This window comes from Oncorhynchus tshawytscha, linkage group LG04, assembly GCF_018296145.1.
Source record: "Oncorhynchus tshawytscha isolate Ot180627B linkage group LG04, Otsh_v2.0, whole genome shotgun sequence".
NCBI lineage: Eukaryota > Metazoa > Chordata > Actinopteri > Salmoniformes > Salmonidae > Oncorhynchus > Oncorhynchus tshawytscha.
Genome location: NC_056432.1, coordinates 59,248,049 through 59,275,068, shown reverse-complemented (window position 1 = coordinate 59,275,068; position 27,020 = coordinate 59,248,049). Strand labels below are relative to the sequence as shown.

General features: G+C 45.5%; 1 protein-coding gene across 1 annotated transcript in view; it reads left to right on the top strand.

Moving 5' to 3' along the window:
• Nucleotides 1–27,020, top strand: part of LOC112249106 (piezo-type mechanosensitive ion channel component 1) — an 80,903-nt gene that overhangs the window by 29,908 nt on the left and 23,975 nt on the right. Inside the window, exons 3-14 of the mRNA XM_024418759.2 lie at nt 14,006–14,128; nt 14,987–15,029; nt 15,313–15,469; nt 20,011–20,221; nt 20,848–21,061; nt 21,977–22,151; nt 22,234–22,341; nt 22,463–22,639; nt 22,845–23,105; nt 23,517–23,622; nt 23,912–24,093; nt 24,450–24,598. Coding sequence (XP_024274527.2) covers nt 14,006–14,128; nt 14,987–15,029; nt 15,313–15,469; nt 20,011–20,221; nt 20,848–21,061; nt 21,977–22,151; nt 22,234–22,341; nt 22,463–22,639; nt 22,845–23,105; nt 23,517–23,622; nt 23,912–24,093; nt 24,450–24,598 — 1,906 coding nt within the window. The remainder of the gene's footprint in view (nt 1–14,005; nt 14,129–14,986; nt 15,030–15,312; nt 15,470–20,010; nt 20,222–20,847; nt 21,062–21,976; nt 22,152–22,233; nt 22,342–22,462; nt 22,640–22,844; nt 23,106–23,516; nt 23,623–23,911; nt 24,094–24,449; nt 24,599–27,020) is intronic.

The window sequence follows — 27,020 nt, the reverse complement described above, 5'->3', positions numbered from 1 at the left end:
AAAAAGGTAAATCAAGACGAAGTGCATCAAGTTTGCAGTCTTTCCAGTTTCAGTTTGAAGTTATTGTGTTAGCTGTGTTGTTGGCTGTGTTGTTGGCTAACTCCTCTGAACAACCGTGTCCAATCGAGAGAGCAGATTTTCTATGCCAGGCTAAATCGTGCCTCATTAGCTCATTGCTATGGATGTATCCAAATAAATGTCTCTAGAAAACAGCTTAAACAAATGCAGCTACTTTGCTGTTATTCTGGCTGCACTTTTTGACTGTAAATTAGCCGTAGTTGGCTAGCTAGCAAGCAAGGGATAAGAACGTTGCCAGTCAGTATGGCAATGGAACATTTAGAACGAACGACTGGGTCGCATCTATAGATACAGAACAAAAAGAACGAACGACTGGGTCGCGTCCATAGATACAGAACAAAAAAAAACGAACGACTGGGTCGCGTCTCTAGCAACCCTAGATTTGTGTCAGGACTATATCTTGTAGAAGGATGAAATAGTACAGATAAATTAATCAATAACTTTTTTAAATGAAAATATGTCGATCATTATTTGAATATGTTAGTAACCCGTTGGATAAAAGTGATAATGCCCTCGAAGCCGGTGTTTGTTGGATATATTGGTATGGTTTGCTGGCCTACGGCGAACAACACTCGTGCCAATATATCCAACAAACACCAGCTTTTGAGCATTATCACTTAACTAAATACAGGATCTTTGGGGGTTTAGAATTTATAGTTTTTTCCTCTCAGCTATAAGCTTAAGCAATAAGGCCAGAGGGGGTGTGGCATATGGCCAATATATCATGGCTAAGGGTTGTGCTTTTGCACAACGCAACGTAGAGTGCCTGGATACAGCCCTTAGATGTGGTATATTGGCCATACACCACTAACTCCCGAGATGCCTTATTGCTTTTATAAACCAGCCAGCATCCCGGAGTTGCCTGGAGACTGGTGTTTTGCGGGTACTATTTAATGAAGCTGCCAGTTGAGGACTTGTGAGGCGTCTGTTTCTCAAACTAGACACGAATGTACTTGTACTCTTGCTCAGTTGTGCACCGGGGCCTCCCACTCCTCTTTCTATTATGGTTAGAGCCAGTTTGCGCTGTTCTGTGAAATGAGTAGTACACAGCATTGTACCAAATCTTCAGTTTCTTGGCAATTTCTCGCATGGAATAGCCTTCATTTCTCAAAACAAGAATAGACTGACGAGTTTCAGAAGAAAGGTCTTTGTTTCTAGCAATTTTGAGCCTGTAATCGAACCTACAAATGCTGATGCTCCAGATACTCAACTAGTCTAAAGAAGGACAGTTTTATTGCTTCTTTAATCAGAACAACAGTTTTCAGCTGTGCTAATGTAACTGCAAAAGGGTTTTCTAATGATCAAATAGCCTTTTAAAAGGTTCAACTTGGATTAGGTAACACAACGTGCCATTGGAACACAGGAGTGATGGTTGCTGGTAATGGGCCTTTGTACACCTATGTAGATATTCCATTAAAAATCAGCCATTTCCAGCTGCAATAGTCATTTACAACAATGTCTACACTGTATTTCTGATCAATTTTATGATATTTTAATGGACAAAAAATGGTGCTTTTCTTTCAAAAACAAGGACATTTCTAAGTGACCCCAATCCTTTGAACGGTAGTGTATGTGGCAGGGTCTACAGGCAATTACGAACTATACAAAGCTACCCTGCCACGTCACGCACACCGACGTCTTGCTTCCAGACAAACTAAACACCTTCTTTGCTCGCTTTGAGGAGAATACAATGCCACCGACGCGGCCCGCTACCAAGGACTGCTGCCCCCCCTCTCCTTCTCCGTGGCCAACGTGAGTAAGGCATTTAATTGCGTTAACCCTCGCAAGGCTGCTGGCCCAGACGACATCCCTAGCCGAGGCCCCAGAGCACATTCAATCGCTCCCTATCCCAGTCTGCTGTCTCCACGTGCTTCAAGATGGCCACCATTGGTCCTGTACCAAAGAAGGCAACGATAACTGAACTAAATGACTATCGCCCCGTAGCACTTACTTCTGTCATCATGAAGTGCTTTGAGAGACTAGTCAAGGATCATATCACCTCCACCTTACCTGCCACCCTAAACCCATATAAGTTTGCATACTGCCCCAACAGGTCCACAGACGATGCGATCGCCATCACACTGTACACTGCCCGATCCCATCTGGACAAGAGGAATACCTATGTAAGAATGCTGTTCATTGACTACAGCTCAGCATTCAACACCGTAGTACCCTCCAAGCTCATCATTAAGCTTAAGGCCCTGGGTCTCAACCCCGCCCTGTGTAATTGGGTCCTGAACTTTCTGACAGCCGCCCCCAGGTGGTGAAGGTAGGAAACAACATCTCCACCCCGCTGATCCTCAACACTGAGGCCCCACAAGTGTGCATGCTCAGCCCCCTCCTGTACTCCATGTTCACCCATGACTACGTGGCCATGCACGCCTCCAACTCAATCATCAAGTTTGCCGGCAACACAACAATAGTGAGCTTGATTACCAACAACAATGAGACAGCCTAGAGAGGAGGTGAGGGCACTCAGTGTGGTGTCAGGAAAGCAACCTCTCACTCAACATCAACAAAACAAAAAAGATGATTGTGGACTTCAGGAAACAGCAGAGGGAGCACCCCTCTATCCACATCGACGAGACAGTAGTGGAGAAGGTTGAAAGTTTTAAGATCCTCGGTGTACTTCACGGACAAACTGAAATGGTCCACCCACACAGAGAGTGTGGTGAAGAAGGTGCAACAGCGCCTCTTAAACCTCAGGAGGCTGAAGAAATTTGGCTTGTCACTTAAAACCCTCACAAACTTTTACAGATGCACAATTGAGAGTATCCTGTCGGGGTGTATCACCGCCTGGTACGGCAACTGCACCGCTCTCCAGAGGGTAGTGCGGTCTATACAACGCATCACCAGGGGCAAACTACCTGCCCTCCAGGACACCTACAGCACCCGATGTCACAGGAAGGCAAAAAAGCTCATCAAGGACAACAACCACCCGAGCCACTGCCTGCTCACCCCGCTATCATCCAGAAGGCGAGGTCAGTACAGGTGCATCAAAGAAGGGACCGAGAGACTGAAAAACAGCTTCTATCTCAAGGCCATCAGATTGTTAAACAGCCATGACTAACACAGAGAGGCTGCTGCCTACATACGGACTCAAATCATTGGGCACTTTAATAAATGGATCACTAGTCATTTTAAATAATGCCACTTTAATAATGTTTACATATCTTACATTACTAATCTCATATGTACAGTTGGAAGTCGGAAGTTTACATACACTTAGGTTGGAGTAATTAAAACTTGTTTTTCAACCACTCCACAAATTTCTTGTTAACAAACTATAGTTTTGGCAAGTCGGTTAGGACATCTACTTTGTGCATGACACAAGTCATTTTTCCAACAATTGTTTACAGACAGATTATTTCACTTATAATTCACTGTATCACAATTCCAGTGGGTCAGAAGTTTACATACACTAAGTTGACTGTGCCTTTAAATAGCTTGGAAACTTCCAGAAAAGTATGTCATGGCTTTAGAAGCTTCTGATAGGCTAATTGAGTTAATTGGAGGTGTACCTGTGGATGTATGTCAAGGCCTACCTTCAAACTCAGTGCCTCTTTGCTTGACATCATGGGAAAATCAGAAGAAATCAGCCAAGACCTCAGAAAAAAATGTGTAGACCTCCACAAGTCTGGTTCATCCTTGGGAGCAATTTTCAAACGCCTGAAGGTACCATGTTCATCTGTACAAACAATAGTACGCAAGTATAAACACCATGGGACCACCCAGCCGTCATACCGCTCAGGTAGGAGACGCGTTCTGTCTCCTAGAGATGATCGTACTTTGGTGCGAAAAGTGCAAATCAATCCCAGAACAACAGCAAAGGAACTTGTGAAGATGCTGGAGGAAACAGGTACAAAAGTATCTATATCCACAGTAAAATGAGCAAGGAAGAAGCCACTGTTCCAAAACCGCCATAAGAAAAGCCAGACTACAGTTTGCAACTGCACATGGGGACAAAGATCATACTTTTTGGAGAAATGTCCTCTGGTCTGATGAAACAAAAATAGAGCTGTTTGGCCATAATGACCATTGTTATGTTTGGAGGAAAAAGGGGGAGGCTTGCAAGCCGAAGAACACCATCGCAACCGTGAAGCACAGGGGTGGCAGCATTATGTTTCGGGGGTGCTTTGCTGCAGGAGGGACTGGTGCACTTCACAAAATAGATGGCTTCATGAGGGAGGAAAATTATGTGGATGCATTGAAGCAACATCAGTCAGGAAGATAAAGCTTGGTTGCAAACGGGTCTTTCAAATGGACAATGACCCCAAGCATACTTCCAAAGTTGTAGCAAAATGGCTTAAGGACAACAAAGTCAGGGTATTGGAGTGGCCAGCACAAAACCCTGACCTCAAACCTATAGAAAGTTTGTGGGCAGAACTGAAAAAATGTGTGCGAGCACAGAGGCCAACAAACCTGACTCAGTTACACCAGCTCTGTCAGGAGGAATGGGACAAAATTCACCCACATTACTGTGGGAAGCTTGTGGAAGGCTGCCAGAAACGTTTGACCCAAGTTAAACAATTTAAAGGCAATGCTAACAAGTACTAATTGAGTGTATGTAAACTTCTGACCCACTGGGAATGTGATGAAAGAAATACAAGCTGAAATACATAATTCTCTCTACTATTATTCTCACTTTTCACATTCTTTAAATAAAGTGGTGATCCTAACTGACTTAAAACAGGGAATGTTTACTAGGATTAAATGTCAGGAATTGTGAAAAACTGAGTTGAAATGTATTTGGCTAAGGTGTATGTTGTACAGAGCTGTACAACGAAAACTTCCATCTTCAACTGTATATACTGTATTTTATACCATCTATTGCGTCTTGCCTATGCCGCTCGGCCATCGCCCGTCTATATATTTATATGTACATATTCTTATTCCATCCCTTACATTGTGTTCATTAGGTAGTCGTTGTGGAATTGTTAGATTACTGTTAGATATTACTGCACGGTCAGATCGAGAAGCACAAGCATTGCACTGCACTCGCGTGAAATCAAATTGTATTGGTCACATTCACATGGTTAGCAGATGTTAATGCGAGTGTAGTGAAATGCTTGTGCTTCTAGTTCCGACTGTGCAGTAATATCTAACAAGTAATCTAACAATTTCACAACTACTACCTTATACACACATTAACATCTGCTAACCATGTTTATGTGACCAATACAATTTGATTTGATAAACCCTTTTGATATTTCCCAAATGACGCCCAAAGGAGGTGTTGAGTATTATGAATATCTCATATCTGACAGACAGTCTTTGAATGGCCAGTCAGCAGTTGCTACATCCATTTTTGGACTGATATATGAATTAGATATATCCAGTGATTCTTGAAGAATATAACCTCTAACTGCCTCGAGCTTAGTTCCACTGTCATATCCATCAGAACCCAAAATATAAGCTTGTTTAACTCCTATGTTTGTAAACAAAGTCAATGTAAACAAACATGGTTAAAACTATCATTTTGATCTCCTAGATGGTCAGGTCAGTCCTGGCATCCATGGCTCTGTCTATTCATTTGAGAGCGGTTTCTATTTCTCAAGCACCACCTCCACTGTTTACCAAAAAAAGTGGTGGGCTACCCGCTTTGTCATTTCTTTTAAACTCCGGATTACCCCTTTTAAAGAGTGATTTGAATTTGGGCCTTTTGACTACAACACAAGTTCTAGTCCCTGATTTACTTTTATGTGTAAAAATGTGTGGTCTGTTTAGGTATAAAAACTAATTTGCAGAGAAATGGCTGTGATATTAATGTGGAAAGTGAAAAACATAATGCTCAGTATTATGCGATGGCAACGAGACAGGAATTAATCTGAAAAATGCAGAAACCTCTTATTCTTGACTGCTCTGGAAGCCAAACTTGATTACCACAATACACTCCTGTTGAGGGGTTGTATTACAGGGATTTCTTGCTTCACATTTGAGAGTTTTCCAATCTCTACCTTCTCATGATTTGAAGGTGCAGTATTTTCCCTCGGTATTCCCTCGATCTAAAGTTCAGATCTCACAGTACTTAGTTGCAGTCTGTGTTAATCTCCTGTAGACATGATAAAAACACAGCAGATGTTGTTTTTCAGAGCTGTACAACGAAAAATTCTATCAGCAGCACAAACCTACTGCTCAATGATGTCCTTATTCTATACTTAAGAGGATACACACACAGAACTATAGAGCTAACCTCTTCAAAGCTTTACTCTACATAAATATTGCTCTATTTTAGACAGACAAATCCCCGGGTGTGCTCTTAATCAAATACCAATAAACAGTGGATATGATTTCAGGTCTGGAAATCTGCTCTTTCCACTTCCTGCCCCTATCCTCCACCCACATCCCTGTCTGTGGTAGCAGTTTAATGGTCTATGGCGGCTGTAGAGCGAACAATAGAAATGGGACTAATTTTTAACAGCACAGATAAGCACACACACCCTGCACCCAGCCTTAACCCCCAGAGGCTTGTTTATCCAACATATCAACTGGCTCACGCTCCTGAGAGCCAATGAGCGCTATCAGTTCCTGTACTGGTGATAAGGTCTACAGTGAATTAGACCCCGTTTCTGCCGCCTCTGGGAAAGTATACACAGAACCGGAAGCACGCTTATTATAGTAAATTAAAACAGTTGGATTCTCCCATTCTCTCTCTTTTGTTCTTTTTTTCCATCGATGAAATGATGGGAGATTATATCAACAAGCTGCGTTTAATACTATTCTGTCTCTGTGCTGTTAGGGTCAATAACCCATGTTTCTTTTAGAGGGGAAAATGGGGGAAATCTGAGCATGATAAGCTGTGCGGGGTCACATGACTGTTTCTGGGGGAACTGAATATATGTAAATGGTGAGAGGTTTATTTCAGGGGGACTTGCTGGTGGAGGTGATTCCCTGTAGGAAAATCCCAGAGTCTGCCAGCCTCTTAAATGAAGCCGGACAGAGAATAGGATTAATGGTTTTAATGAAAACCATCTTGAATCGTTCCCTGCCTCCAATTATTAGCACTTTTCTTGGTCCGGGTCGCCATGGGAGGACCAGATGCATGCAATCAAGGGGGCAGCTAGGTGAACCAGGAGGATTCTGGAGACGACAAGCAGAAACGACCCCTCCGGCTCACCTCCACATGCTCCTCCTTTCCAGGGAAAATGCAATCTCACCCTCTGTGAATGTGATGGATCGTGGGGCATATTAGAGTTGAGAGTAGCCATGGTCACAATGTCCTCTGTGGATTAGAGGGTTAAAGGAGCCGTCTGTATGTCATACTGCCCTGAGAGCTGCCCTGAGAGCTGCCCTGAGAGCTGCCCTGAGAGCTGCCCTGAGAGCTGCCCTGAGAGCTGCCCTGAGAGCTGCCCTGAGAGCTGCCCTGAGAGCTGCCCTGAGAGCTGCCCTGAGAGCTGCCCTGAGAGCTGCCCTGAGAGCTGCCCTGAGAGCTGCCCTGAGAGCTGACCTGAGAGCTGACCTGAGAGCTGACCTGAGAGCTGACCTGAGAGCTGACCTGAGAGCTGACCTGAGAGCTGACCTGAGAGCTGACCTGAGAGCTGACCTGGTTACAGACGCTCAGGACTGTCTGGAAGGAAACTATGACTGTTTCCAGGGACGGAGAGGAAGCTTGTTCCATCTGCATTACAATGAATAAAGGCTACCACATGCATGTGCACTCTTGCTTTCCCCTTTTGTGTTATGGAATTGATCCCATATTGTCATTCATTCAGTAACGTAAGCTAAGACTCAATTAAGTGGATCTCACCAACTGTATTGCCCATAAGGGATGGTATCATTGGATTCATTGAGACCACTGACAGAGAGAACCGTGATAAGCCTTAATAGTCCCTTTCAGCTCCTCCCCAGCCCAAATACACATCACCTGATACACTGTGTTTGACATTCCCTTCAAAAGACTGTTTTCTATTGCTCGCTCCCCATTATCTAAATCCCCCGTATTGTACAATCTGGACACACTGTCGCTTCCCCAGAGCTGATAAGTAAAAGGACAAATATTGAACACCTGTCTGGAGCCTGCTGGGTTACACTGTTCCCAACATAGGAAAAAGATGGGGGATTTATTCACTGGTATTCAGGTCTGACGCTCGCAGGGTGTTGCGTCAAATCTCCTCCCCTGTGTATTTTATTCACACCTGCTGGGGCTTTACAATGTCCCTTCCTGAGGCACCGCTGTCGAGACATCGTCCATATCCACAGCTTTCATGTCGTCGGGGAAACATCAGTTTGAGACATGGAGGGTTGAATGTCCCTTCTGGTTTTTGTTTTGTGTGCCTTTTTGTTGAGGAAGGCGTGATGTGGCTTTCAAAGGCTCCAAAGCCCAACTGTCACAGACTGTCATGCTGATAAATGAGAGGGTGTGAGGGAAATGCACACCAGGCCAGGCCTCCCTAAATGAGTACTCAAGGCCGACCACAGCTTAAACTGGGCAGTGAATAGACTGTGGGAAGGGCGGGAAGGGCCGTTGACAACTAGTTTACAGCTGATTTCAGATGATTTCTGTTCCATTGCTGATATATTGGACAGGACAGCTGTCTGTTCTCAGACAAATATGAGACCACTTTCAATAGAGCCATCTGGTTTATTGGACCAGAATTTCCATTCAATTTGTGGTCCTTTTTATTTGTCATTTTCCCCAGTCCAGCATTTTGAATAATGAGAGAGAACTAGCATCAGTATGTAAGGTATCTGTCCACCGCCACATGGAGCAAAATGATATACTGCTAGTCTGCACTGAAAAGAGGCTGCATATTTCATCACAAACCATGCCAACCTGTAAATCATTTTTAAGCAATTTACATCACTATCTTCATTTAAATGGCATGTAAAGTACACATACAAACATATTGGCTATATTATGGATATTTGCCCAGCTTGACCCTTACTTTCCTTTACCGGCTAGGCAGTGGAGGCTGCTGAGGGGAGGACGGCTCATAATAATGGCTGGAATGGAATGGTATCAAACGCATGGTTTCATCTGTTTAATACTATTCCATTCACTTCATTCCAGCCATTACACTTGATTCAGACATTATTATGAGCCGTCCTCCCCTCAGCAGCCTCCACTGCTGTTGGGAGTTATGTGGGGTGCAGGTTTGGGGGGTCAATTCCATTTTAAATTCCAGTTGTCGTCAATGCTTTTCAATGAGGAACATTTGGAATTGAAATGGAGTTGACCCCAACCCTGGTGGGAGGAGTGAGGGTCTGCAGACCTCTGGGTGGTTGCTTCTCCCGGTTAGATCAGTGGCCTGAGAGTGAGAGGCCACGGGGCCAGAGAGGAGCTTTTCCCAGAGGCATGCCTGCTATGTGCCCTCCGCTCCTCTGCCCCAGACAGGAACTGGGATTCCACACACCACTGTTATTTCAGCAGAGTCGTCTTACAAAAACGGCAGCTTTTCTCACACCAACGCAGCGCTGCGACAGGACAGGATGTCAGAGAACAGCACAGATAAGCGTAGGGAGCAGGACATGACGTACGATCCAAACACGTCATGCAAAACAACAAAACATAAATAAATGTCATTTTTGTTTGCTGTCGGGCAGCTGTTTCTTCTGGTGGCTGATTTATTGTTGCTGGTTGGTAGAAGTTTTTAAACAAATGTAGCTTTGTGTAGTGAGTTTACTCACATTGAACATGTGAATGAGATCCCTCGAGTAAGCAGGCCAACTAGCAGGGTCAGTGTGTTCTCTCACTCTAATATTTGAGCAGTACAATATGGGTGGTGTAAACCAGAGATGTAGTGTGTACCGTACGGGTGGTGTAAACCAGAGATGTAGTGTGTACCGTATGGGTGGTGTAAACCAGAAATGTAGTGTGTACCGTACGGGTGGTGTAAACCAGAGATGTAGTGTGTACCGTACAGGTGGTGTAAACCAGAAATGTAGTGTGTACCGTACGGGTGGTGTAAACCAGAGATGTAGTGTGTACCGTACGGGTGGTGTAAACCAGAGATGTAGTGTGTACTGTACGGGTGGTGTAAGCCAGAGATGTAGTGTGTACCGTACGGGTGGTGTAAACCAGAGATGAAGTGTGTACCGTACGGGTGGTGTAAACCAGAGATGTAGTGTGTACCGTACGGGTGGTGTAAACCAGAGATGTAGTGTGTACCGTACGGGTGGTGTAAACCAGAGATGTAGTGTGTGTACGGGTGGTGTAACCGTACGGGTGGTGTAAACCAGAGATGTACCGTACGGGTGGTGTAACCAGAGTGTGTACCGTACGGGTGGTGTAAGCCAGATATGTAGTGTGTACCGTACGGGTGGTGTAAACCAGAGATGTAGTGTGTACCGTACGGGTGGTGTAAACCAGAGATGTAGTGTGTACCGTATGGGTGGTGTAAGCCAGAGATGGAGTGTGTGTGTTTCCAGTCAGTGGACGGTGTTAGGAATTGAAAACCGGTCAAGGTGTGGATAAATGCGCGATGCAAAATACAAGACTTCTATGTTTAAAGGTTTAACAAATAGACAGATAGGAAGACATTACTCTGAGGTTCGCAGCAAATCTTTCCTCTTCCAGAGGGGAGGGCAGACCTAAACACTCTTTCCTTATCTGTTCGCTGTTTCACCCTTTTGTGCCTGGTTCCAAAACATTCATTCAAGGCTGAGACCTTGTGGTTGAATAGACCTGTACATTTGAAACGTCTTAGTCGCTTAAGGACACCCATGGCTGATTTTATGGCTCAAGGGCTCAGATAGCAGTTACTAAGACCTGCTTTACGGTGAGCTCTGGCATTTGAGGTGGTACCTAAAGGCCAAATTTCAATAGGGAATAATCATCAGAAAAGAACAGGCCCACAGTGCCCTCATTTAAACCACAACGCCCTCTGTACCCTGGACTGTTGTGTCCGGAGGATGGCCCCGTGGACTCCTCTCCATAACAGCCATGTTTACACTGGCCATCTAAACCAGCTTTTTTACGATGTGCTGGAAAAAAATAAGCCGTTATGCCTGAGGTCCTCTTTTTGGAGAGCCTCCCCCCTTTACAAGTGAGGTAAATTCAATTAAAGAAAATACTTTGTTTTAATTCAATAACAAAACAACGACAAAAACACAGCACAGTATCACTCAGAGTGCCTGGCAGGTGTCGGCTCATTTCTCAGGGATGAAACTCAGTTGGGTTCTGTTTTCGACTTGTGCCTGTTATTCCATCTCCCCTCAGTCTAAATCGTGTACAAGAATAAATAAACCCAACAGCTGCAGGACAACCTCCAGACCAAACTGTGAAACTTGTGGCTGTTTAGCGGCCTGCGTATTAAACACAATACCCTGCTCTTTTAACATGCACTGTTTTTCTTTCCAGTCTAACCCGGGCCCAGGCACCCCTCCATGTCAGGTGCACTACAGTCACAAGACTTGTTAAAACAATGTTCAGAGCTACTCTCGTAAATGTTCAAATTCCCCCGAATGTTCTTGTTTCATGGAAAATCCAGTAATGTCACCCCAGATTTCAGGTTTTGGTTGAGGTTTTGCGACAAATACAGCACACGGGTGAGTGGGGAAGGAGGGCGCCCGCTGAAACCGCTTTTTTAAAGACGTCACCGGAGCGAATTTCTGCCTGTCTCTGAAAATACAAACTAGAAAAGGTAAAACATGGCCTAGAAAAAACGGCCTGCAGTTCACTGAGTTAAGGTTTGATCTCCCTGTAGTGAACTACACTACCCAGTGGCCTCTGCTCACCTCTGGCTTTCACCAAGAACCCTGCTGCCCCCACTCAGATCCAAAACTAGACCTTCTCAGATAGTTCACTATCCGATGAGAGATGATGAGGCCATGACTGCAATGGTTGTCGTTGGCTGTCATGTCACGCTGTCCCTGGTGTGAAGATGGATGTGATTTTAATATCATGTTTGGTTTGTGTTATGTCTTGATAGTACTTAGACATAGTGATGTCAGGTCTCAGATGTTTCCACATTGGTGGCTGTGCTGGTCTCTCCTCAGAGAGACCTCATATGAAACCTGCTCTGGGAAGAAGACTACATCCCAGGCTCTGGTTCCCTATGAGGAGCTGTCTCCCTCTGGCCTTGTATTAAGATACTGGAATGCACCTCCACATTCCATTCCTACTTTATCTCTTGGAAGAGGAAACGATCCCAAAACTTTGATTACGGTGCAGATTACTTAGTGGTGTGCAATGACCGTGTAAATACAGGTAAGTGGGTCTAGGCGTGCATATTTTTGTTAATAGATGTTTTCGAGGTCATGTCACTCTAGCTCTAGCCTTCAACTATACTGTGACACAGGACACATGCTGAAGAGTAGCAAGGCAGTTACAGAATGTGGAGTTGAGTATTAAAGAGACTATCCATGTAATAACAATGACATCATGATTTTCCAGTAGCAGGGTTAGAGAGCCGGGGGATTGAAGAGAGGGAAGACGGTGCAGTGAACTTAACTTAAACACACACACTCGCACACACACACACACACACACACACACACACACACACACACACACACATACACACACTTTGAGACAGAGGAGCTTATGTGCAAGGGTTTGGGTTGCAGCAGTTGAGTAGAGCTGTCTGTGGTAAGTCAGGGTAAACTCGTCGTCAACGGGTGGTCTAGGTGGTGTCCAACGCCTTCCATTACTATTTACTCCTCTCTTGGACAAGGTCCCTTCTTTTCCAAAACGCACACTGAGATGTTATTAGCGTGCGTGATGTGTGTCCGCTGGTTGTTACAGTAGGCAGGCTGTGTGTCTGACATTTATCAGCCCTGTCACGTAATATTTTTTTAGATTTTGAAATATAGATTGTCCATCTCATACATGAAAAGATAAACATGTCCAACACATAGAGTGTCTGTGATGGATCATGATCCTGCACGATTGGAAAGGGGGGGGGGACAGCCTTAGCCTTAGCCTTTTCACAAAGTTCACATTGCGTCACTGAGGGGTGCACGCGAAATCAAATGTTCACTGTTCACTGTGCATGAAATGATTTGAAAGGATGATGCTCAGAAAGCAGGTCCATGAATAATACTCTCTCACTGTGCTGGTGTACTACCTCTAGCTCGCAATGCAATGTTGAATATTATTTCATCTTCAGGTCTAGTATTAGTCATAAATGTAAATTGGTGTTCGTGGAATCAACCTAATTCTGGGATCAGGGATAAGCCTGTAAATGCAGTACCTAGCCTCCTGTCTGCTGTAATTGAGGGGGTGGTAGAGCAGCACTGAGCCGTTAAACTGCCCTTCGCCCTGCAGGCCACAGAGAAAAACAGCCCTATAAAACACAATCAAAGCCCTAAGCTCGTCCCTTAACACTGACTTGTTGTAGCTGCTAATTTTCTTGAGCCAGTCAACGCCTGTAAAGGAAAATCCCCCATGATTCCACAGGGACCAGCAGCGTTCGTTCACCACACTGGGAGTTTGTGCCTGTGTCTTTACTGTGGCCCGTTTCACACCACCGATGGGAGCTGACAGCTTTATGGGGAGACCAATCAAAGCTGCCTCACACAAACATGTGGCGAGGAGGCGGGGCTTCAGGGCTAGAGCGGGCAGGGGGCCATTTTATGGTCAGCAGCACAGTTCGGCACGGTCAGTAGCTCCATGCCATCCACAGGCTTGTTCCCATTTTGTTTAAAAACGGGCAATTAACTGTTACAAGCGATTCCTGCTTAGACTCTAAATGTACTGCTGTGATTACTAGTGCCTCCATGGCCTCAGTATGTGTTCTGACTGGTGGAAAATGAAGCATCATTTTGAAGGTGAGATGATGTTGAGGCAGATCAGGACAGGTCCTTGGAAAACACTTCAACCCACACCCTCTATAATGACCCGCTGTCCTGTTCATGCTCGGTTAGTACTGTGCACCCTGCTATTTCCTGAACCTATTTTACCTGAGAGATGGGAGGAACTGATTATCCTCCCTTTTCATATTCTACATTGCATCTACATCTAACTCCATCTCTCTCTTTTCTCCAGGACATACTGGACGTTTCATCAAGGCTCTGTTCTGCACCAGTCTCCTCTTCCTGCTAGCCCATGTCTCCTTCCAGATCTGCCTGTACACTATCCCTGACCTGGACCATGCACTGGGAAACAACTGTGAGTGAATATAGACGTCTTTGACACAGGCCGTTCCATTGCCATGTTTTCAGTCCGCATATCTAAACAATGGCCCGTGCCATACATAAGGGGCTTGTTTAGGTTCAATCAATCACTTAGACCTCGTGTCAAACTCATCCCGCCGAGTGTCTGCGGGTTTTCGCTCCTCCCTTGAACTTTGATTGATGAATTAAGGTCAGTGATTAGTAAGGAGCTCTCCTCACCAGGTTGTCTAGGTCTTAATAGAAAGGAAAAACCTGCAGACACTAGGCCCTCCTTGGAATGAGTTTGACACCCCTGACTTAGACTAAAGAAACACCATGAAATCATTGCTTCTCCCTCCCTGATTTTATTTTGACACGTTAAGTCTAGCTGTCTTCGCGCTCAGTCTACTGCTCAGTATTCCACGCTGGTGGCTAATGACGATCAGCGAATGCTCCATGCTTGCAACCGTCCGTCTGTAGAAAATGTGGATTTTGTTTTGTGGTCTGTACTTATTTTGGTCAGGCTGTATAAATATCTCCTTAAGGAGCTTTAATAGCTAAAGCAGTGTTCTTTGATGTCATATTATTTGCTTCTCTGGACCATGTGAGTTAGTCCACCATGCTGACTCCAGCTTCAGTCTGTCCATGCCTGGGTTCCTCACAAACCCGTTCAAATACCGGCACGGGGACTTACTCCCAGAGTTACTGGGGGCTCATGGGAACATCTATGGTAGCTGCAGCTGGACGCTATGTTGTGGTTGTTCTCTACAGTTTTTTGCCTTGTATGACATGTCCCGCCCCTAAACGACACTCCATGTCAGAGCAAGAGTGGCCTGGGGAGAGCTGGTAGTCCTAACACTCTCTGTCTTTACAGGTAGTTTGTGGGACACACTATCGAGGCATGTCGGTGTATCCAGGTATGTGAGGAATGTTTGGAAACTGTGTATCTTGTCACTGAGGATCATTCCTCCCTGAACTGTGTGTGGGGATCATTTACTATTATCTGCAGAATTCAACCAATGTTCACTCTTATGTCTCTTTTTGTTCTTTCTGTTTGTTCTTTGACATTATGACTCACTGGTAGTGGTACATGTTATCATTTATGTACCCTCTTTACTGTCTTTGTGTAAGTGTGTGAGAATGTACACGGTGTAGTTCCTCGTTAGGTCTTTGACCCCTGCATGTGGCTCTGTCTTCTAGGCTGCCCCTGGATGACCCGTGGAGTGTGGTGCGTCTGCTGACCCCTGACCTGGGGGTGTTTGTGATCTCCCTGGTTACCCTGGTGGTGTGTAACCGGCTGGTCAAGAGGAGAGATGACGTCACTTTCCTGCCGGTAGCCTCCGACTCCACACAGGGGGTGAGTGGTTATCTAATCTATAGACAGAGACTGGGCCTCACCGCTATGCTGCTATTAATATGTGGGACATGTGCGCTCACACACATTTCTCATGTAAATGCTAGGTAAAATACCCCAGAAACACTTACATGCAGTGTTCCTGCCTGAACAGGAACACTGTTATCTCTCCAGCGTTGCACTTCATCGTGTATTTCCTTTATAGAATCATAGCCTCCCTCTCCAAGAGTTCTGAAGGAACTGCAGCATCCCTGATGAATTGAAATACATTTGCCGAAGATCTATAATTACTGCTGTCTGTTCAGAAATAAATATTAAATCATTCAGAATAGCCTACTACACAATGAGAAGGCCTATAATTTAGCAATGAGAAAGCCTATAATTTAGCCATAGAGGATCTTCTTTTTTTTTAATAGGCTAGCTGTGGATTGTAGTCCAATAGCATAACAAGGAATTTCCAGGAACGCGCGGCTAATCTGGCAGTGATAAACCAGCATGTACATGTCTACAAAACAGGCCTTTTGAAATACAGTATTTCAAATACAATCGAGGGAAAATACAGGTTGGAAAGCAAATGGCTCCTGCTGAAAAGGAGCCATTTCCAAATATTGTTTTACAAAAGAGAGAGAGAAGCATTTGGCACTAGTGCATCAGCCATCGACAATGAGTGAGCTGCGCGTCATTGGGTGAGTCAGTGAAACTGGGAAGCATGTTTAGGACTATGACTTCCTCCTCAATATGTGTCTCCACACAACAAGGCCTGGGCTATTGATGGATTCAAGACAATGTCGCTTTCATTGATCTCAGTTTGTCAGTGTCAAAGGAGCCTGCCATTTCGATCATTTGTGCAGTATAAAAAAAGATTCTGCCAAAGTCTCTAGTCATGTAACATGACCTATGAAATGCGTTGATAAAAGTCCCCCAAACATTTGGACCCTAGGCTACTATACATGTTCCCCATGTGTGCAACTTCTGTAAGTGCCTCTACTCTACTGCGCTATGCCACTACGCAAATGCAATGATATGTATGCAATGCTTTATTATAAAGTGGGATTTTCTTCATGCGTTCCGGTAGCTCAGAACCCCCCAGGTCACACCTCTCTCGCGCTCACTTTTTGTTCCGGCACCTCCCGATTTGACAAATTTAAGCATCGCTTATATGGTAATACTCCGAGCCATATATAGTAATGGTCTTGCCCTGCGAATCAGTGAGTCACAAATAATAAGCAGTATCCCTGGCTTCCACCACTCAGGAAATGGAAGTGGTTGGTTATGGCACCCAATGTCTTGTCTCTGATTAAAGAGGAGGGTTATGGCTGAGGTGTTAGAATGAAAATCTGAGCTGGGCTGGCCATGTCTGCCTCACCCACTCGCTTGCCTCAAGCCCTTCCACACTGTTCATATTAACTTCATGTTTTGTACACAACCATTTCTTACATTTAAATAGTTATTTTGTACCAAACATTTGTGCATAATTACTTCGCTTTAATCATGTTCCAAAATTGCAGAGTAAATAGGATGTCGCATTCAGAATATTCACAGAATTTAAGCTCACAAAGACGCACAACCGAATGCTTCTGTGAAAGCCCATCTTCCTTTTGATGCAGACAGATACTGCTGAAGGCACTGTTGTGCAACCACTGCTGATAAGAGCAGATTCACCTACTGTCAGCCTATGAGCAAGAGGACATACAGGTACTGGAGGGCAGCATTATTCTCTATGGAACTGTATCTTGTGATGAAATGGTGTTGTGGTATGCTACAGTAGTTTAGTGTTACTGCACTCTGGTGTGTTGGTGTTTGTTGTGGTGTTACTGGGGCAGAGAGAGAGACACAGTGAGGTAATGGGGAGGTTCCCTCAGGCCTGGTGCTGGTGACAGTGGTAGCTATTGTTCCACCAGCTGAGTTGGTTTCCCGCTCTGCTCCGCAGTGTGGCAGGCTAGCCCATCCTCAGCCTGCCTGGGGGAGAGAGGGGCTGCCCAGACGTAATGCTGCCTCCTACCCATGGGCCACACACACACACACACACAGAGACAAACAGACACTGAGGTTTCACCAGCCAGTCTATTAGTGGAAGATTTTTTGTCGCCGACAGTCTCGACTGCTCTTTACTCTCCAGACTACCTTGTACTTTCAATCTCATTTTTTTTCTCTCTCCCTAATTTCTTTCTTTCTGTTGCCTTGAGCAACAGCTTTCTACTCCTGTCGTAGCCAGGGCAACCACCCAAACAAACACAGCCTGCCCCGATCTGTGTCAGAAAAGGATAAAAGGAACATGACTCGATCAATGAACAAACACAACCAAACTGCTGTTGAGCCTCTTGTCCACTCTCTGACAAGAGCCTATTACATAGCTACTATTGGCAAAAAACAAAAAAATCAACAATTTCTCAAAAGTTTTGTTCTTCATTAGGAGAAATCTGCTTTCTCTGTTAAATCTGTATATCAGTTAGAATGTTCCTGCATACTGTGTTCTTTGCTTCAGAAGTGCTGTGCTGATTGAGGGAGCACTCTGACAATTGATTGCCATGTGTTGACTGGGTGCCAGGGGTTGCCCCTCTGCTCTGCTCAGACAATACGTTGTTCAGACAATACTGCCTACTAGTTCTGCCTGACTGTACAGTACACTCAACAGCAATTGAGCAGCTCTCTCCTCTCCTCTCCCACACTCCCACTTTCAGACCTGCACACACATCAAAAACAATATTCTCAAAACATCTCTGTGATGTTGTGAGAACATCTCGTTCCGACCGTAACGTTCTGCGGCTGTTCCTGTGTTTGGGAATGAGCGGCTGCCTCCAGCCAGAGAGGCTGAGACAATGGTCTTTGATGTGGCCGGGACTCAGTGGACTGGCTGTGGAGCCTGGTGGTTTTCAGCTGGGGAAACAGGAGACTGTGTTTGTGAAATGGGCAGTTTGGGCACATCCTTTAACACATACAGTATACCTCACCCCACCCTCTCATCACACTGCATTCACTTTCCCGCTGGCTCACATGGTTTCACTCAAAGGGAGGACAAGGGAGCCAGCAGTGGTTTGTCAGTAACATAAATGTTCCTGTCTTATTTTGTAGAGGAGGATTAGTCTTCTTGAAAACCCCAAGCATACTCCATGTGCAGGTCCAGAAACCGAATCACATTAGGTTGTGCACGTGGCTAACCCTTGACCCTGTCCCCCCTGTTCACCCAGGGTGTGTGGGAGGGATGTTGTGCGGGTGACAGGTTTGGTGTATGTGACAGGGTGTGTGTGAGGAATGCCATCCCTCTTAACCCACCCGAAGCGGGGATTCCTCAGTAATGAGACTCCCGTGGTCAACGGTTGACTTCACATGCTGGGGGTGTCAACGACTCCCCTGGAACAGGTCACACTGAGAGGAGGCTGGAGTCATGAAGGCCAGGCAGTCATCAGAGCAGCAGCATAGACCGCAGAGGAGCCACTGGACAGTCCGGAGAAGAGAGGGGACGTGATGGAGGGAAATAGGGAGGGAGTGTGAGGGAAAGAGCGGGAATGTATAACAGATGGAGAGGGTGTATTAGGGAGATGGGGAGAGAGGTATGGGAGTGCCGGCGGCAGGAGAGTGATGTTGATGATGATCTCTTGGGAGGAACCCTAGATGAAGGAATGTTCTGGGTGCTTGATCTTTCTGCCTCCTAGCAATACTTCTCCCAGACAATCATAAGACCTCGCTAGAAGGAGAGAGAAGCGTCTGAAAGAAGGGAAAAGTTAGTGAGAGGCAAGCATCTGTCTAGAGAGATACTTCTGGTCATAGGATGAGATAGGAAAAGCGGTATTAATGAAACATGAGGTAGAGGGGGGAGAGAGGGGCCTACTTTCCTTTTATCTGTCTTTTGATAGTTCTACCACTGAGCAGTCAGCAGCACACAGACTAACCCGAACGCTCTAGGTTAAACAGAAGACGACAGGGACTCCAGGTAGTTGGACTCCCACACACACAGACACACACAGACACACAGACACACACTCTGCCTCTTATGTACTGTATTCCGTCATCGAGAATAATGTTACTGATGCTTAAGATAATGCATTTTTGGTAATGGAAAGTTTCAGATAGCGCATTTTTTCCCCTAAGGGTGTACTATCTAGAACCTTAAACAATATGATTAGGTGCAGGTGTTTGTCAGGGAGTTTCCCCTTTTGAACATAATGCCCCAGTCAGAAAGTGATCTCTATGAGTGTGTGATGTGCCATGTCAGTTTGACCTTTTACAATGTTGACCTACTGTATGCACGTAACTGTAGATGACAAGAATAGTATCACGTATGTCTGATGGTTATGCTTTGCGCCAGGTTCTTGTCGTGGAAGTTAAGTGCTCTTGATAACGGGGATACAGATGGTGTTGGATCTGAGATTTACCGCTCTGTTGACATGGCACTTTATTGAAGTATTTGTTCTCTTACGTTTTATTGTGCAATTGCTGCTGTCTCAATGGGACTCCCTGCTTAAGTAAAAGTTCAATTATTAAACATTATGAATTTCATTTATGAATATCAGTTTACATTTGCCTCATGCTTTGGTTCTTTCCAGACAGAGGATGGGTCAGAGACAAAGGAGGGTGAAGAGGAGGAGGAAGAGGAGGAAGATGAGGAAGGCATTTCGTCGCCCAGTGAACCTGGGGATGATGTGGTTTCTGCAGCAACTCGTGCCAAGCAGCTGGCGGCCCGGCTCCGAGTCACAGCCCAGAAGGTCCTGAGGGACCTGGGCCGGATCCTGGCCATCACCCTGCTGGCTCTGGCTGGTGAGAACTAGAGGGAGGAGAGGGTAGAGTGGAGTGGAGTCAAGGGAATAACCCCTGTATTACTGCTTAATTATAAAAGGAAATTAATTAGCAGAAGAAAATAAACAGTTTTCAGATAGTTTCCTGCAATTCTACACATTTTGACATAGGATGGAGAGAAATGTTTGTAGTTTTTAATGATATCTGAGTGAGACTAACAAAGTCAGTCCCCCCCCCCAATCCAAACTCTAATTCCACCTCGATTACTACAAGTTTAGATAGCTGGCCACTAGACTAACCTACCAATCTAAAACATTTTTGCTGACATGGACCAATTGAGTTACTAACAGTGACTGATGTAACAGGAGAACATCTGTTGATGCACAACCACATTTCTAAATGGCACCTTTTGTATTCTAGTATTCTGCCTGGCAACAGTAATTTTGAGCCCCTGACAGTTCCCCAAAAAATGTCATTTTGGCGGGAAATTGAACCAAGGGCCTTCAAAAGGGGGGCAGTTACCCTGCATTGAAGTATGGGGGAACCGCTTTAAGATGTCCATGTAGGGTGTGTTGTATTTGAGAGACGACGTGCAGTATTGTTGTATTGTGTTGATGAAGTCCCTCGCCTGTATCTCTGTTCCCCAGGCATCACCTTACCCTCGGCCTTCTCTGCAATCTACTTCCTGCTTTTCATCGGCGTGTGCACGTGGTGGGCCTGCCACTTTCCCATCAGCCACCTAGGCTTCAATGTGCTGTGTGTGATGGTGGGCTTTTTCACGGCGGGCCACCTGGTGTGTCTCTACCTGTACCAGTGCCCCATTGCCCAGGGCATCTTCCCCCCTGCCAGCCTGTGGGCCAGGTCAGTGCCTCACCCCACCTCTACCCAAATAAGTTATTCTATTCCTTTTTAGTCATTGTATTTCATGTCTCTAGTAGCTACCCAGCTTTACTTCTCACAGGGACTGGCAGCAGCCATAGCGATGCTCCTGGTTGGCACACTAGCTCAAGATTGTCATTCAAACATATTGATTCTGAATTGATTTGTACACAATGACTCCTTGGCGCACAAGGTTCTGATAAACTTAAACAAATATTTTTGGGGTTGTGATCTTGTTGAGACGGTTACAGACTGCACTCTTAGCTAACAGCTGATGAGTGGAACTGAGACAGTTCTCAGTGTTTCATAGTTCTCAGTATCAATGGAGGGAAGGAGGGGGAAGAAGAGGAATGGAGGGAAATGAGAAGGGAGGAGTGGAGTGAGATTGTGAAAGCTATGTGAGGAAATACTGGCAAGTTGTTTTCGGAATATTACCAAATTGCCCCATCCCCATTCCTCTCCTTCCCTCTTACACCTGGGATGTGAAACAGGGTGGGGGGGTGATGATGAACCCGTCCTGTAGCATTCCATCTCGGTGCCACAGGGTTTTGGCACAGGATGCTTGAGAGAGAGAGGGAGAGATATGTACTGCTGTTATCAAGGCTTCCCAGGTGGAAACACATGTGATCTTTCCTTCTTTATCTTCACCTCTACCTCTGGCTCTTAGCCACACTCCGTCATCAACATTAGAAGTCAGTTCCAGCCCACAAATCTAACCTGACATTTCCTCTGCCTTGAAACTATACTCAATAGGTCACGACAGGGTGAACACAGGCCTAAACTGTGCGATGAAGTTGACATCATCTGATGACGTTTCACAGAGAAGCCATGTTTCCTAAACTTAACTCCATATACAAGCTTTTGTTACATTCCCTCTCACCTCTTCTCAACCCCCAGACTGTTTGGCCTCAAGGATATCATCAAACCTGGCAACTGCTCCGCCTCCTATGACCTCATCCTTAACACGGAGCATGATTGGCCGGTGTATGTCAACCCCGGGATCCTGCTTCTCCTGTCCATCACCGTGGCGACGGTCCTGAAGATCAGCAGCCACCATGGATCGGCTGACAAGGTACCGACATCAGCATTCAAAGGCATCAAACATACCTGTCTGTCTGTGCTGCTTTCTGAATCAGTACTTGCTTATATGACAGGGTGAGGAGGGGGCCCAGCTTGTCAAAGGAACAGAGGCTGGAGGAGGAGAGGATGTGGAACTGAAGCCCTGGTCCGCTCAGAGACAACCCAGCCAGGACGACACTGAGGTGGGCATGAGATACCTGATAACACCCCTGCCCTGCCCCATGCAGTCCAATGCACTGCTGTCCGCCATTCTCTGACTGTGTGGTGTTGTTGTTTTAAAGGTGTGTTGTGTATGTGTTCCAGAACACGCTTCTGTCTATAGAGCGCACAGGAGATCGCGTCACCAATAGCTCCAGTCATCAGGACTTGGGCCCAGGGCTCAGTAGCGCCCCTGATGGACAGCACGGGGACCACCCTCTGCAGCTGCTGGGTAGAGTGGTCATGCAGCAGAGCTACGTGTGTGCTCTCATCGCTATGATGGTAACTCTGAAATTTAATTCACATTCTAAATATGTCCTCTCTATGAGCCCTATGGGTATATTAGGCTATATTCCAATATCCACACTAGAATACCACTAAGAATGCATTGGATATTGGAACCAAGCCTTAGTTCTGTGACAGCAGTTCTCAGTGAGAGTATGTCATGTCTTACCTGAACTCCATCTCCCATGATGCCCCTCTACAGGTGTGGAGCATCACCTACCACAGCTGGCTGACTTTCGTGCTGCTGCTGTGGGCGTGTCTGATCTGGATGCTACGTGCGAGACGCCACTTCGCCACGCTGTGCTCTCCCTTCATCCTGCTCTACGGCCTGGCCCTCTGCTTCCTCCAGTACGTCTGGGCCATGGACCTGCAGCCGGAGCTGCCCCGTACCGTGGGCACCATGAGCCTTAGGCAGCTGGGTCTGGACCGAGCCCAGTACCCCTGCCTCCGCCTGGGGGCCATGGTGAGGAAAGAGGGGGTAGAGGTGGAGGGGACAGGTTCTGCAGTGGGACAGAGACTCTGGGAAATGTCAATGAATGCAGTCTGTTAAGTGTCTACAGGAAATTGATAGTGCAGTAGTCTGTATTCTGAATACTGAAGAGCTGTAGTAAACATGTCCACAAGGTACCATTTAGTGCGTCCCTGAAAAGTTCAACCACTCAACAAATATTTTATGTCTAAAACATGCCTGTCCCATATGCTGAATAGGCTATTTAACAGTATATGCTCCTGCACTTTCTTAAAAGGTTTAGAACCACTTATAAGTGCGGTTCTGCAGTCAATCTCCCAAACAGTGTCAAGACTGTACTCCGATGGTGTCTCATCTCTCTCCTCCGCTCCTCTCTCACTCTGTCTGTTTTGTTGATCCTGTCAGCTGCTGTACACGCTGACGTTCTGGCTGCTCCTACGCCAGTCAGTGAAGGACAACTTCAGCAGGAAGAAGGGCAGGTCTGCCCCTCTACAGGAGGTCACCACTGGAGGTGAGAGGGTACACTTCTGATTCACTCTCTCTCTCTCTACACAATAAAGTACTTCACCAAAGTTATGAAGTTCCCAGGTGTGTGTGCTTTAGTATGGTCCAGTCACATTCTCTCCCACCATCTACATTTGACATTTTAGTCATTTAGCAGATTCTCTCATCCAGAGCCACCTTTACAGTAGTGAGCGCGTCAATTTTCACACTGACTGCGAATCGCGTGCGCCATGCAGTATGGCTGTGTCTTCAGTTTGGTTAGTAACAAGGTGCTCCTTCTCCCTTTGCGTCCACAGAGGGGAGCGGGCAGAACGAGTCGGTTCTGAAGGTTGTGGGCAGACTGGTGATGAGCTGCTATGCCAAGTACTGGATCTACGTGTGTGGAGGCATGTTCATCATGGTCAGCTTCGCTGGCAAGCTGGTGGGCTACAAGATCATCTACATGCTGCTCTTCCTGCTTTGCCTCTGTCTCTACCAGGTAGGTAGACACCATCAGTCCAGAGGGTCACACTCTGAAGTCCTTTTAAACTATGACCCCCATCATCAACTCCTTGTTTCCATATTACAATACTACTTTATTGGTCCAACTGCTATTTCGCACGTGTGTTTTCTGCTTCTGCTCTCAACCCTCCACACACAAACAAACATGAGAGTGACACAGGGTCAGCCCACAGTGCAGCCCACAACAACCTGGTTTTCTTGTGGCAAATTGCCCCTGGTCGCACTGGGGATAACTCCGTTACCTCGATTTGACCTGTGGTCAAACTGACTGGTCATTGACATGTTAATGAATGTTGTTGTGACTGTAACTGTTACTGTAACTAATATCGTCAGGTGTACTACTCTCTGTGGAGGAGGCTGCTCAAGGTTTTCTGGTGGCTGGTGGTGGCCTACACCATGCTGGTCCTTATCACCATCTATACCTTCCAGTTTGAGGACTTCCCTGCCTACTGGAAGAACTTCACCGGCTTCACTGAAGAGCAGTACGTTCCCCCCCACCTCACTGTGTGGTCAAGACTAATACACACTTTGTTATTAGGTTTGTCATTGTGTTTGATGATGAAGTGGTCTCTATTAACTAGAGGTCGACCGACTATGATTTTTCAACGCCGATACCGATTATTGGAGGACCAAAAAAAGCTGATGCCGATTTTATTTATTTATTTGTAATAATGACAATTCCAACAATACTGAATGAACACTTATTTTAACTTAATATAATACATCAATAAAATCAATTTATGTAACGGCTTTCTTCCGCTGAAGGAGAGGAGGACCAAAATGCAGCGTGGTTAGTGTTCAACATCTTTAATATATACGATAAACGAGAACACTACAAAATAACAAATGTTAAAACCAAAACCGTCCTATCTGGTGCAATGACACAAAGACAGAAGACAATCACCCACAAAATACCCAAAGAACATGGCTGCCTAAATATGGTTCCCAATCAGAGACAACGACAGACAGCTGCCTCTAATTGAGAACCAATCTAGGCAACCATAGACATACAAAACTATCTAGAAAGGGAAACAGACCCATAAACATACAAAACCCCTAGACCAGACAAAATACATAAATTCCCCATGTCACACCCTGACCTAACCAAAATAATAAAGAAAACAAAGATAACTAAGGCCAGGGCATGACAATTTAGCCTGAAACATGTTCAATTTGGTTATAATGCAAAAACAAAGTGTTGGAGAAGAAAGTAAAAGTGCAATATGTGCCATGTAAGAAAGCTAACGTTTAAGTTCCTTGCTCAGAACATGAGAACATATGAAAGCTGGTGGTTCCTTTTAACAAGAGTCTTCAATATTCTCAGGTAAGAAGTTTTAGGTTGTAGTTATTATAGGAATTAAAGGACTATTTCTCTCTATACGATTTGTATTTCATATACCTTTGACTATTGGATGTTCTTGTAGGCACTTTAATATTGACAGGAACACATCGACAACAGCCACCCTCGAAGCAGTGTTACCCATGCAGAGCAAGAGGAACAACTACTCCAAGTCTCAGAGCGAGTGATGTTTGAAACGCTATTAGCGCGCACCCCGCTAACTAGCTAGCCATTTCACATCGGTTACATGAGCCTAATCTCAGGAGTTGATAGGCTTGAAGTCAAAAACAGCTGCTGGCAAACGCACGAAAGTTTCACCTGGTTAATATTGCCTGCTAAACTTTATTTTAGCTAAATATGCAGGTTTAAAAATATATACTTCTGTGTATTGATTTTAAGAAAGGCATTGATGTTTATGGTTAGGTACACATTGGAGCAACGAGTCCTTTTTCACGAATACGCACCGCATCGATTATATGCAACACAGGACACGCTAGATAAACTAGTAATATCATCAACCATGTGTAGTTATAACTAGTGATTATGATTGATTGGTTGTTTTTTATAGCATAAGTTTAATGCTAGCTAGCAACTTACCTTGGCTTCTTACTGCATTCGCGTAACAGGCAGGCAGGTGGTTAGGGCGTTGGACTAGTTAACCGTAAGGTTGCAAGATTGAATCCCTGAGCTGACAAGGTAAAAATCTGTCGTTCTGCCCCTGAACAAGGCAGTTAATCCACCGTTCCTAGGCCGTCATTGAAAATAAGAATGTGTTCTTAACTGACTTGCCTAGTTAAATAAAGGTGTTAAAAAATGTAACAAATAGAAAATTCGGCAAAATTGTCGTTCAAAAATACCGATTTCCTATTTTGTTATGAAAACTTGAAATTGACCCTAATTAATCGGCCATTCCGATTAATCGGTCGACCTCTAATATTAACATCAATCTGGGTTAATGGATGTGGTTTTTCCGTAATTGTTTTAAAAAAAAAAAATTTTGTTGTGAATTTTACCCCTTTTTCTCCCGTGGTATCCGATTTCGTGGTATCCAATTGTTGTAGTAGCTACTATCTTGTCTCATCGCTACAACTCCCATACGGGCTCGGGAGAGACGAAGGTTGAAAGTCATGCGTCCTCTGATACACAACCCAACCAGCCGCACTGCTTCTTAACACAGCGCGCGTCCAACCCGGAAGCCAGCCGCACCAATGTGTCGGAGGCTACACCGTGCACCTGGTAACCTTGGTTAGCGCGCACTGTGCCCGGCCCGCCACAGGAGTCGCTGGTGCACGATGAGACAAGGACATCCCTATCGACCAAGCCCTCCCTAACCCGGACGACGCTAGGCCAATTGTGCGTCGCCCCACGGACCTCCCGGTCGCGGCCGGTTACGACAGAGCCTGGGCGCGAACCCAGGGTCTCTGATGGCACAGCTGGCGCTGCAGTACAGCGCCCTTAACCACTGCGCCACCCGGGAGGCCGGTTTTTCCTGATTAATCAGGAATTCCTAATTATCATTATCAGTTTCCGCACCAATTTCCGCACCAGTTTTTCCAGATTTCCTA